The following is a 13,052-nucleotide window of genomic DNA, read 5'->3' as shown; positions in this document are numbered from 1 at the left end:
CAGCTCAGCTCAGGAACATGCTCAGAGGAGGCAGTATATTTTATACTTAACTATTTATATTTAACTATATCATATATTTTATATTTAACTCAAGGGGGAACACTCCAGGTATGTTTTCTCCCCAGGAGCCGAGCAGCTTAACAGAACTACAACAGCTTTGACACAGGAGCCGAGTCAACTCCAGTGTCTTGGATCATCAGATGCCCTGGCCCCTGCCTAGTGGGACTGTTCCTTCCTCCAGCCCTCCAAGGAGGAGATGCTGTGGATCTCCTGTGATTTTCAACAGTGGAACATGTTGAAAATCCAGGTGTGCAAGGGTTTTGTCAGCAGGCTGTGCTGTGGGCGTGCAGTTCATCTCCCACCTCAACTGCACCCACATGGGAAGGGCTGTTTCTCAAACCAGGCCCACCTCACCTGACAGAGGGACCACGGGACTTCCTAAACAGAAAGAATGGGAAGATCCAGATTCTTACCAGTCTTTTGGGTGCCTTTCCCCCCTTAATTTCAGTCAGACTTGAAATCCTGAATAGGATCTAAAGACTCTAGTGAATCTGGTCTAACACTTCTTTTCTTTTCTTTTAAAGCAAGGAGGCTCTGCAAATTTAGCAGAACTGCTTCTCAGCTGTTCTGGTCAGCACAGGGCACTGTAGAAATGTTCCTTGTGCAAGATGGAGGAGGCACTGCAGGCAGGAAGAGATCCCTTCTTCCTTGCACAGGCAGCCTCCATGCTCCAACCTCAAACCTGCCTCACCCAGGAAAAGCACCACAGCATTTCCCCCCACACTTTGCTAAGGTCTCTCCGTGCCCTACCTGTGTTCCCAGAGGTTGGCTCTATGACTGTGTCCCCAGGCTTCAAGATCCCAGCCCTCTCAGCATCCTCCACCATCCTGAGGCTGATGCGGTCCTTGACGCTGCCCCCGGCATTGAAGAACTCGCACTTGACCACTGGAATCACAGAAACCAAGCACAGCTCTTGAACACAGTCACTGGGTAGCAGGCTGCTGATTCCTAACACCTCTGGAAGACCAGCTCTGTTAACGTGTTTGCCCAGTTCACCTCCCTGCTTCCCAACAGCAGAGAGGGGGATTCAGCTCACGGCATCTCTTCTGTTACAGGTCAGAACAATAAGCAACTTGTCACTGGAATCACAGAATGGTTTGGGTTGGAAGGGACCTTAAAGATCACCTCATTTCAACCCCCTGCCATGGGCAGGGACACCTTCCACTAGACCAGGTTGCTCAGAGCCCCATCCAACCTGGCCTTGAAACCTGGTCTTGCCCTTGATCAAACTGGAAGTTTCTCCCCTTGTTCAGCCTACACTTTCACTCCAGTCCCCCCCCAGCAATAACCCCTTCAGTGGTGTTGAACACCACCTTTCAGGACTCTGATCAGAGCCTCCAGGTATCTCCAGCACAGTCGGGTTTAAAACCCCAACCAACCAAAAAAAAAACCTTCACTGACAGTTTCATCTCTTTAATCATTTTCAGTGATCTTTGGTGATAACTGCTGATCTGCATTTTATACACACTGATGAATACTCTGAATATGAGAAGCAGTCAAAAACTTCATACAACTTTTTAAAGTTTAATTGTTCTATGAAAAACATCTTTTTCTACAAAAATGGAAAAGCTGCAGGGAATGTTCTCATGAAGTGCAAACTGAAAGATGTTTTAAATGACCAATTCCATAAAAACTGACAATCTGCCAAAGAAAAAGAGGAATTTTTCCTCACCATTTTCTGCCAGGTGCCTGCACTCCTGCTTCCAGGGTTACATGGCACTACTAACCAGAACTACCCCGAGTTTCTGAAACAATGTTTGTCAGTTGGATTTTCTGCCTGCAGCAGTACTCACAGAGATCACACTTGAGTCCAAAATGCTTCCCAATCTTGTTGATTCGCACCAAAGGTGTATTGCCAACTTTATTCAGGATGTTTGGCAGGATCTTTGGAGGCTCTGACCTGGTATAAATACAAAGTCAGTGTATTCCCAGAAAAGGCCACAGGCAGGTCACACAACAACCACACAGCATTTCTAGTGCTTTTTATTTCAACCAGCTTTCTGCCTCCCCTTTATCGGGGTAGTTACTTTAGGTATTTTAGTTTAAAAGAACAACCATGGGATACAAACTCACAAAACATCAAGTCCTTGATCCAAAACATGGATTAATCAGACATCAAGCCAAGTGCTGAGGCAAGAATGAAGTGCTCTGCACTTTCTCCTGGCATGGAGTAGCTCAGCACTCCTCAGAGTCAGCTAGTTTATAACCAAAAGGCATTAATAGTGCAAACTTTCATCTAGTCAGGGAACTGCTTGCCAGGTGACTTAAAATAAGTTCATTCCAGTCCATGTGCTTTCACATCTGTGGTGCAAGGCCCCCTGTATGCTCAGTCTGGGTTCTTAGCTTTGCTTAGACATGGAAATTAAAAAGCACCAGCACATCTACAGGCTGAACAAGACTCCATTTAAATCAGTCACCTGCTGTTAAATCCACATGGCTCCGAGGGAACCTGGATTAGTGCTGAAAAGCAGCAAATAAAACACTTACAGAGAGGTATGATGATGTGGGGAGGCAGAGAGGGGTTTCCCAAGCTTCCACGTGCATTTGCTGGGTGTATCAGGGCGGATCCACTGCCTTTCCTTCTCGTTATTCTTGCAGTTCTCACTGTCCACCCCACCAGGGAGAACACACTTGCCAGCTGCATGAGGGCATGAGTTTGTATCTGGTTTCTTCTGGGAAGGAGGAGTAGGGATTCCGTTCTTGGGGGAGGGAGAAGGAAAACAAAAAGAGAAAAAAAAAAAAAGGAAAAGAAAAAAGGTGAAGGGTTGAGGAGAGAGTGAGTGATTTGTCTGCCCTGCTGTAACAGGGTCAGAGCATCTTTGAGATTATCAAAGTCACTCAAGTTCCACACCATGGGAAAACCTCCATTCACATCATTGCCCCCTGCTAAAACAGCTAAAAATCACGTTGCTAATAAAGAGCCCTTATTCTTGTCTCTCTTGTCCCTCTTGTCCCACCAACTTATCCATCCCAGTCTGGTATTCCAGCATGCAGTTTTCCTGAGGGAAGCCTGAGCAGCAGCTACCCTGGTGACAGTGTCCAGGAGACAAGTCTTGCCCATGAACTAAAAAGCGCAAGGGCAAAAAGCAGTTTTAACACCCAAGAACAGGTTCTGCTACTGACTGCAAGAGATCCTGGGACTGCACCTCAGACCCAGGTGTTGGGGAAGAAAGCACAGCATGTCTCAGGTTAATCCCATCCTCCAGTGTCTCAGTCTTGTTTTCCCCTTATGTGAAAAAGGTCACAACAAACAGGTATTTTGATGGTCAGTTGATGTTTCCGTAGTACTGTGAGGATGGGAAGGTGTTTCAGCATCATTTTGATTTGCCAAATCCTTATCACCAGCACGAGAATAATGTAAATACACTGAGGCACGTGCTCACTGTAGCAAGCCTCCATAAATGTCAAGAAAACAGGACAGGTCTCATGGGAGACACCCCTCCCACACCAGAAGCTCTCTGAAACAAAACCTCCCCATTCCAAGCAGAGTGGAACACAGTAAGACTACCTGGTGAATAATTAGGAAATTGTGCCAAAAGACTCTGCATTCCTACTTATGGTCATGGAGAACTCTTCCAGAAAGGCCACTGGTTTCAACAGCACCTCCTACCACAGCATTTCAGCAAAACAACCTAGAAATCTCTCTGGAAACAGGTGGGGCTCTCCCAAATTCTGGTGACAGAAAGTTGGGATAACAGTATTCCCCAAAGACCCACGAGTACCTTAGACACAGGAACAGGCCTGTCTGATGCAAACTTCTCCATGTTTTTTGGTGAAGGTGATGGCCCAGGAGACTGGAATTCCTTCAGGAAAGAGTCACAAGACTGGAATCCTCTTCAGCGCTGCGGATCATGCAAGTTGGGAAAAAAAACCCCACTGTCATGAAAGAGTCTCTCACAGAGGCAAAACACAGACAGCTTTTTCATAGAGAAAAAAAGAAGCTGCAAAACAAAGTGAAGGTGACTTGTATAAATAGGATTAAAAAAAAAAATAAAATCATGCAGCAGAGGCATTGCACAATTTTGATGGAGGGTCCCCTGACCCTGTCCTTCCTGCATTACATAATCTTCCCTCTCAGAGCCAGGAAGGTAAGCAGAAAACACCTTTTATCAGACTGTCTGCAATTCCATAAGCTTGAAAGCCACACAAAGTAACAGGAAATACTTCAGTTCACAGGATATAGACTTCTAGGGACACACAGGGGGAAAGGGCTTCACGGTGCCATTCCCAAAAGACCCTGCACACAACTTAGGAAAGGGCTTTATCCAGGAACACTTGCAGAGGCCTCTGAACCCTTGAGGAGACCAAAATCTCACAAGTTCCTACCCAAAATGAATCAGTGTTGCATGCACAGCTGTAGTGATGCTGGATATAACACACACACAGCAAACACTTCAGCCTTCTAGGAGGCTTTTTGTTTCAGAAATTAGTAAACACAAAATGGAAACAGTTAGTTCATTTTTCCTGCACCGGCCAGTTGTTCACAGAGCCTGTCTGCTTCCTTTCCACTGAAGGCAAAAACGTGGCTGAAGTCTTGGAAAGCATGAGGGTTTTTTTTCCCCTCTAATATTTGTTTTTCTCATCACCATTTTGCAGCAAAATTCAGCTCTTTCCATTACTGAACTGTGCTGGGAGGGGTCCCTGGCCTCATCCTCCTTCTTCTGACAGATGCACATAAAACAGACGCAGAGTTGATGGTCTGGTGACACACTGGAAAAAAAACCCTAAAACTGAATCACAGGCTCACTGAACTTTAGCATTTGATCCTGTAAGTTAATATGGACCACTAACCAGTACTGTCTTGTGCACACCAACTCCTTTCTTGCATGCTGACTTGAAGAAAGCTCCTAAAGCATTTAAACTGCCCTGCTGTAGGGGAAAAAAAAAAACCTCTGAAAGCGTCAACTTTCCAGCCTAAGACTTGAAATAATTCTCCTCCTGGATATCAAGGTTTCCATGCCACCAGAATTCTATGATTTTACTTTATTTAAGTTAACACGTGCCCAAGAGCCAAGATGGACTACATCCCGTCCTAGAATACTCACCAGCACTAAACTGAGAGACACCAGCCCAAGAAAGCTAAGAGCCTATAAATACACATAATCAAACAACAAACAGTCTTTGTTACCAGAAATCAGCTCATTTTCAGTTCCAGAGTGAAACCCACCTTTCATTTCTCTTTCCAGGAGGTTCCTGGTTCACAATTCAGAATATCGGTGGCTTTTTTTAGTAAAGGAAAAAGAAACACTGGAGAAGTTTCAAGGCTTCCTTTGAGCCACATCCACATGTTCCCTCACCCAGCTGACATGAAACACTGGACACAGACACTGACTGCCTCTGCTCACAGGTAACACTGACAATACTGACAAAGTCCATCTAATAAAGGGATCTTGGTGCCAAAGGATCAATCTATTTCAACACGCAGGAAGAGGGCAGCAGGGGGTTAGAGACAGGAAACATCAGCTTCTGTTCGTCTTCCAGGTTCTCATAAAATAGGAGCACAAAACCTTTAAAAGCTTTAAAAATCACCAATTCACAGTATCCTTCAAAAGGGTCCAAAAATTGAGGGGGAAAGGGGGAGAAATTTGTTGCAGAAAAAAATTTAAGAGGTTTCAAGCATTTGTTCTCTGTACTGACAGCAGGAAAGAAATTAATGTGGCTCTCAAAAAGCTGTATTTTGAAGGATTCCCTCTGAATTGGGCAAGACAATGCCATCTCATTTCCTGTATTGTAAAGCAAAAAAATCCATAATTCACTAACAGCAACTCCCATCACTTCTTGAACTAGAAACAGCAGAAACTAAGAACGAGCTATATTTATTGCCTTCAGCTGAGCTGTGAGACTCTCTTGTATTTTCAGAATGGCAATACTCGATGTTTGATCAAAGCTTCAATAATAGGGTTTCAGTTCCAAACAATTACAAACAAATAATGAGAAGAGGGACAAAAAGCCAACCTCAAGCATTGCCAAAAGGAATTCTAACCAAATACTAACTTTAAGCAACACAATCCATTGCTTACAGCCCTTGATGATGCAACTTGAGCAAAACAGGGGGCAGAGGTGGTCTAGGACATCCAAACCCTCCCACATGATTCTGCCTACAGACCCAAAACAGGCCATAGGAACCTGTTGCATCTTTCTACTGGGGAGACCTTTGGGGAACAAAGAAAAGGGGGTGAGCAGAAATCCCGAAAACAGAGGATGACAGCAACTCCTTTGCTAGCCTAACCCTCTTCTCAGTCTTTTTTTCTGGGAATGAAAGACTGGGGAGACAGGACAGGAGGATGGCAACTCTGCTCCTATAATTGCAGTTGGACACTGCTCAGGAGAGTCCAAGGAAGACAAGCTGCCCATCCTCTGAAAAGAAATTCTGTCAGCCTCAATTTAATTTTGCTGTAAAGGGGAACACTCCCATAACTAGTTGGGGGTGTGGGTAGAGTCTAACTAGAAAAGCCTGACTAACTTCTGCCATTATATCTGCAGAGCACATGAGGCAAACAAAAAATAATCAAAAAGACAAGTTTAATTACCTCGGTAGCCTCATCTCCTCAGATGGTAAGATCGACGGAGAGATAGACAACAGGTTAGCAAAGGCATACAGTGCTTTTGGAAAACTCCACAAAAGAGTATGGCGTAATAAACACTTGAAGAAAAGCACCAAGATCAGTGTTTACAAAGCCATAGTGTTGTCGACTCTCTTATATGGCTCCGAATCATGGGTCATCTACCGCCACCACCTGCGTCTCCTAGAACGCTTCCATCAACTCTGCCTCTGTACAATCCTAAACATCCACTGGTCAGACTATGTGACCAACACATCTGTTCTAAAGCAAGCAGCAGTCACAAGTATTGAGGTCATGTTGATGAGAACACAGCTGCGATGGGCAGGGCACGTCTCCAGGATGAAGGACCAACCACCGCCTCCCTAAGATCCTGCTCTATGGTAAACTTGCCACTGGCTGCCGCAAGAGAGGAGCCCCGAAGAAAAGATACAAGGACTCCCTGAAACAACATCTCAGCCTTGGCCATATTGATCACCATAACTGGTCTACTCTGGCCTCCAATTGGGAGGCCTGGAGACACACCATCTATAACGCAGCTGTCTCCTTCGAGAACACTCGCAGGATCACTCTTGAGGAAAAAAGGCAACGCAGAAAGAACCGTGTATTGCAGAATACACCATCTAAGGAGTCTTTCTGCTGTGCCTTTTGTAATCGGATATGTCTGTCACGTATTGGCCTCATAAGCCACCAGCGTGCCTGTAGCAAATGTGGATAGAGCCTTCCCAAATCTTCGTTCGCGAAGCCCAGCCATGATGATGATGATGATGATAAACCTAAGTCATGAAGGGGAGTGGGACACAGAGGTATGAGATGCAGAAATTGTCATGGGCAAGGCTCACATCTCTGGATCCATCTCCACAGGGAACCCAAGACCTAAACTATTTCTCAACTCCTACAGAAAAGGGCTGAAAGCCAGTGAGTGAAATTAATGCCCAAACAGCCTGAGCTGGACTCACTCCACAGATAGGTCAGGAACTACAGTTTCTACAGCTGTTTACAGTGTATGATATCAGCACTAATGTACTGGACCATTTAAATATTATGTGTGCAAGAACCTAATGAACTTGATTCTTGTCTGAAGCACAAATAAAGCTCTCTAAAAGGCAGGTGTAAGAGGTGAATCAGAGAGAGATGCCCCCAGGGCTGACTGCTCAGCAAGAGATGAGATACAGAATTCCATTATGCTAAGAATGGGAAACTTTATGACATTAAGCAGGCACAAGTAAACCACTACAAACCAGTTGTTCTGCTCACTCTGAGTGTCACAGGGTCTTAGAGAGCTTTAGGATCTTTACAGATAAGCAGATGCAGCGGTATCCATCCAGCCTTTGGAAGCTGATCACAGAAACACCACAGCTATAAATGATTCAGGAGACAGTCAGACATTTGGTTTGTTTTGCTGTTGTGCTTTTCCTGTGAGTGTGTGTGCGTCCTTGCTCCTTCCTTAGGAGCAGGCAGCCCTAGCTCCTGTGTCAGGAGACAACAAGTGACCTGAAATAACTGGAAAATGAATTAACAGCACTGAGGTTCTAGGAAGAGATCCTTCAAGAATCCCAAGTCTTATTTCCATTTCCTCCTGCAGAGCAGATGAGCACATGCATGTGCTCAGTGATCACCTTTTTCAAGCCAGATCGACATACTTATAATATTCCTGATAGGAAATGGGTAATTCTTTAATGCCCCCACCTCTGTAACATTGCAAAGATTCAATTTCAACAGCAAAGCAACTTCCACAGCTGTGGCAATTGTTATACTAGAATACAGCCAGGGAAAAATGAAAATGTTCAGTCTGCTTCCCCCCACAGAAGGGAAGCTGTGCCTGCAGCCCTAATCCAGGTGTCTTCTGACATCTCCATTTCCTGAGTTCACTCCAACCCTGTCTGAACTCACCTAATAAGTCTTCTGAGTGAAGACTGAAGTCTTCAGGAGCTCAACAGCATTAGACAAAAGCCTGGAGAATGCTTTATCTGCATTTTTACCTCTTGCAGTCAGCTTTCATTATTTCTTTCCCTGCTTCTACCTCCCTCTCCTTAGCACACAAAGATGGACCAACACTGGGAGCCTGAACAGTGCTTTTGATCTGCCGAGCTCACCAAGTACAGGGAGAGAAACATTACAGGTGAGAGGCTCAGAGATTAAGCAAGCTGCCCAACAGCAAAAAAGGGAGCTGGAGCTCTGCTCTCGGTTTCTGAGAGGTCTGTAACACAGGCAGAAGCACAGCTCCCCCTCCCCAGCATTATGGTGCCTCCCTGCAAGGCAAAACAACTTTTGTTAGCCCAGGGACCTCTGATAAAGGCTGGTCACCACTGCCTGGGCAGGAAGCCAGCTTTTGGGCTGGTGCATGTTTTGTGGGAAAGGCCACAACTGCCACCACTCCGGCTACACCCACGGAGCTCCCAGCAAGGCACCCCCAGTGCAGCCACGGGCAGGTGCTGCTGGGTGCCCAGCCCCTGTGCTCACAGGCAGTTTTCCCAGGTCACATGCAGGCTGCAGGCACCTGCCCACAGCCAGGGACCAGCCCATCCCACCACCCTGGCAGGCTGCCGTGCTGCCAGTGCCAGGTCAGTGGCGTCCCTGGGCCTGCACAGCCCGGGACACAGGTCCCTTGTGCCCCTGGATACCAACCACCATCGTTAGAGGCACACTGTGGCTGCAGGAGAGCAGTAACTCACATGCAGTGGTCATGGCAGGACAACAACAGCCACCAATCAGTATGAAAAAGGGTGACAAACACCCCAATACTGAACCTACTCCAGCACCTCAACTGCACTTCATCAGAGGTGATCTCACCACAGACGTTCCCCTGCTGAGGAATACCACGTTCTGAGCAGCTCTCAGTTTATCAGGAAACACCTTTCCTCTCTGATATGAGATTCCCACGTTTCACCTCTCTCCATACTCTGGTTTTTTCCACCTTTCCCGCAGCACAAGCTTTGCAGAACACGGAGCTCTCATGCCACAAATCAGCAAACAGACTCAGTGGAAGGGCAAACAGTGTGAGCAACCATGCTGGAACAGGGCCCAGCACTTCATGGTCAAAGGCTTTAGGATTAGAGAGACACACAGCAGACAAGATACTCAAGCAGGAATAGGAAGGAGAAGAATCACTTGTCTTTCAAGTAGTGGCTGGTTCCATGTGCCAGAAGCATTATTAACGCTGATACTGAGCAGCTCGCTCAGGTTCTCGTCAAGTTCAGACCCCTCCCAATGGGGGAAGGGCAATATACGAAATAAAATTTAAAAAAAAAAAAAAAAAAGCTGCAGGAGCCCCTCATGGTGCCCACGAGAGCAACGGACAACAAGCCAAGCCTGGGCAGAGAGCTGGTGCCAAACCCAGAGAGAAAACCAGAAGGCACAAAGTCATCTTGAGAGCCAGCGTGAGACGCCGAGAGCCCATCTCTGCTCCTGCTGCTCCTTGCTCGGAGGAGGCGCTCCCGGCCTGCCCGGGGCATCCCCCAGTCCTCCCAGGGGTGGCTCCGGGGCTCCCCTCGCCCGCAGCTGCCCCTTCCCATCCCTTCCCTTCATTACAAACACAGAACAGAAGTCCAGTTGTGTGGCAGCACCACATTCACAGAACCACAGAGTGGGTCAGGTTGGAAGGGACCACAGTGGCTCATCTGGTTCAACCTCCCCGCTCGAGCAGGGCCATCCCAGAGCACATGGCACAGGATCGCATCCACACGGTTCTGGAATAATTCCAGCGAGGGAGACTCCACACCCTCTCGGGGCAATCTGTTCCAGCCCGCAGCCCCCAAACCTTCACCCCACCCCATGATGGGGGCACGGCCGCCCCCAGCTCTCCCCACCCCATCTCATTCCCGCGGATGATGCAACGTGCGGCCGCAGGGATGGGGCCCCTCCCGCCCCCCCGCCCGCGCTGCGGCCGCCACCTCACCCGCGCGATCCGGGACACCGGACACCGCCGCGGTGGCGATGGTGATGGAGATGATGAGGAGGAGGAGGAGGATAACCAGGATGAGGGTGAGGATGAGCAGGATGCGCGGCGTGCTAAGAGCAGCGCGCGAGCCGCTTGGCCACGCCCTCGTCACGCCTTGACCACGCCCCCTCCGCCCCCCCGGGGGGCGGGAGCGCGGTGCGAGCGCTGATTGGTCACCGTGGGGGCGTCGGCTCGTCGGAGCCAGCCAATGGGAGGGCGGAGCGCGGGCGGGGCGGCACCGGCGGTGTCCAGAGATGTCCAGGGATGTCCAGGGATGTCCAGCGGTGTCCAGTGATATCCAGAGATGTCCAACAGCTTCCAGGGATGTCCAGCGGAGTCCAGAGATGTCCAGAGATGTCCAGCGGTATCCAGCAGTGTCCAGTCATATCCAGAGATGTCCAACAGTGTCCAGGGATGTCCAGGGGTGTCCAACAGTGTCCAGCAATGTCCAGTGGTGTCCAGAGATGCCCAGATGTGTCCAGCAGTGTCCAGTGATGTCTATTGATGTCTAGCAATGTCCAGTGTTGTCCAGCTGTGTCCAGCGGTGTCCAGTGATGTCTACTGATATCCAGTGATGTCCAGCAGTGTCCAGAGATGTCCAGGGATGTCCAACGATGTCTAATGGTGTCCAACAGTGCCCATGGATGTCCAACGGTGTCCAGAGATGTTCAGCAGTGTCCAGCAGTGCCCAGCAATGTCCAGTGATGTCCAGGAATGTCCAGCAGTGTCCAGTGGAGTCCAGCAATGCCCAGGGATGTCCAAGGATGACCAGCTGGATCACTGAGGAGAACGAGGGGAATATGCCTGGGTTTATCCACAAGGTCTTCCAGGATGGTGTCCAGTTCTAGGCCTCTCAAGTCAGGAAGGACATTGAGGGGCTGGAGTGAGTCCAGAGAAGGGCAACGGAGCTGATGAAGGATCTGGAGCACAAGTCCTGTGAGGAGCAGCTGAGGGAGCTGGGGGGACTCAGCCTGGAGAAAAGGAGGCTCAGAGGAGACCTTGTGGCTCTCTGTAACTCCCTGAGAGGAGGTTGTAGCCAGGTGGGTTCAGCCTCTTCTCCCAGGCAGCCAGTGACAGGACAGGATGACACAGTCTCAAGCTGTGCCAGGAGAGGTTTAGCTTGGACATCAGGAAGAATTTCTTCACATAAAGGGTGATTAGACATCGGAATGGATGCCCAGGGGTGTGCTGGAGTCACCATCCCTGGAGGGACTGGCCGTGCCACTCAGTGCCATGGTCTAGTTCACAAGGTGGTGTTCAGTCAAAGGTTGGACTTGATGACCTCAGAGGTCCTTTGCAGCCTAATTGATGTGTGACCGACCCTGGAGAGAGGGCTCTGCCAGGGCTGTGGCCAGGCCCTGGGCTTCGAAGGTGTTTTACTCATGCACCCGTGGGCAGTGGCTGTAGGGGACACGCACGTGGCTGCTGGTGGCTCCTGAGCACAGCCTGTGGTAGCAGCTCCTTGTCTGGTTTGGGGGGAAAATACCCACCATCAGAAGGGTCCTGTGAGAGAGGTTCATGGGGCAGCAGTTGGGTTCTCCCCCCAAAAAGACCTCAAGGTTGTGCTGGCAGTGTGAATCCCATCTCAGCTTGCTGTGGGAAATCCAAGCAGCAATTTCTTCTGTATCTATAAAAAGTACCACTCAAGAGAAAAGCAATTCAAGGAGGTCTGTTTTAGAACATGATTCACCCTGAAGTGTTCCATGTGTTTTAGATAATCGAAGGAGTGGAGGCAGCTGTGTGTCTCCATCTGCACATACACATGCTATGTAGTAGAGCTTTTTGGAGAGTATTGCATTCTGCATAAATATGAAAAATAAGAAACAGGATGTTTTAATGAAGTGGTAAAAGTGACAGAAGAGACTTTACAACTGGGTGTGACTGGTCTGAAGCTTGAGTGACCAGTTTCAGCATTAAAAAGTCAAGGGTCTCTCTGGTAAGAAAATGGACTGTGACTAGAATATAGGGTGAAATTTATGAAAAAAAAAATGCAGGAAAAACACTGAACAATTAAAAAGAAGAGCCAGATACTTTATATTGCCTTAAGTAGAGGCACTGAAGCAGCTGTTTCATTACACATGTTAAAAATCCGCACAAATTGCAGAGAAACCTCCACACTGATGACAAATTACAGAGCACAGAATATTCTGAGTTGGGAGGAACCCACGAGGATCATCAAAATCCAATTCCTGACTGAAATTACACTGCTTTTTCCCAATCCCTTTCTGGTTCGAAGTAGATGCAAACCTACTTTTAGTTTCATGTTCTTATTCTCATTTACCTAAAGAAAGAGCTAGTAGAAAATATTGTTCTTAAACAGGACAACTATTTACTTTAAATTGCAGTTTGCTTAGGTAATTACATCTGAAATATGCACATAAAGAGAGGTTTGTACATTTAACTGTAACAAACAAGTAACTGTTAGCCCCACAGAAAAAGCATCAACTGGAAAAACATGTGGAAACAGAGTGTACCTTGTGTTTGGCGCAGCT

General features: G+C 47.8%; 1 protein-coding gene across 4 annotated transcripts in view; it reads right to left on the bottom strand.

Annotated features, from left to right (window-relative positions):
* LOC113998870 (cystathionine beta-synthase-like protein) overlaps positions 1–10,628 on the bottom strand; it is a 30,126-nt gene extending 19,498 nt beyond the window's left edge. For 3 of the 4 annotated variants that reach the window (XM_027741933.2, XM_039380202.1, XM_039380203.1), the window contains exons 1-5: positions 10,519–10,628; positions 3,783–3,902; positions 2,548–2,759; positions 1,854–1,960; positions 811–945 (exon numbers count right to left, since the gene is read on the bottom strand). In XM_027741933.2, the coding sequence (XP_027597734.1) occupies positions 811–945; positions 1,854–1,960; positions 2,548–2,759; positions 3,783–3,824 (496 nt within the window). In that variant the 5' untranslated portion in view covers positions 3,825–3,902; positions 10,519–10,628. Of the gene's footprint in view, positions 1–810; positions 946–1,853; positions 1,961–2,547; positions 2,760–3,782; positions 3,903–5,227; positions 6,622–10,518 lie in introns of those variants that run through there. The other variant, XM_039380201.1, reaches the window with a different exon arrangement.
* Positions 10,629–13,052: the final 2,424 nt, after the last annotated feature.

The sequence above is a fragment of the Pipra filicauda genome, unplaced genomic scaffold, assembly GCF_003945595.2.
Source record: "Pipra filicauda isolate LSUMZ 115617 unplaced genomic scaffold, ASM394559v2 scaffold18_size4552066_pilon, whole genome shotgun sequence".
Lineage (NCBI taxonomy): Eukaryota > Metazoa > Chordata > Aves > Passeriformes > Pipridae > Pipra > Pipra filicauda.
The sequence above is the reverse complement of the archived record's forward strand: the minus strand, read 5'-3'. Positions and strand labels throughout refer to the sequence as shown.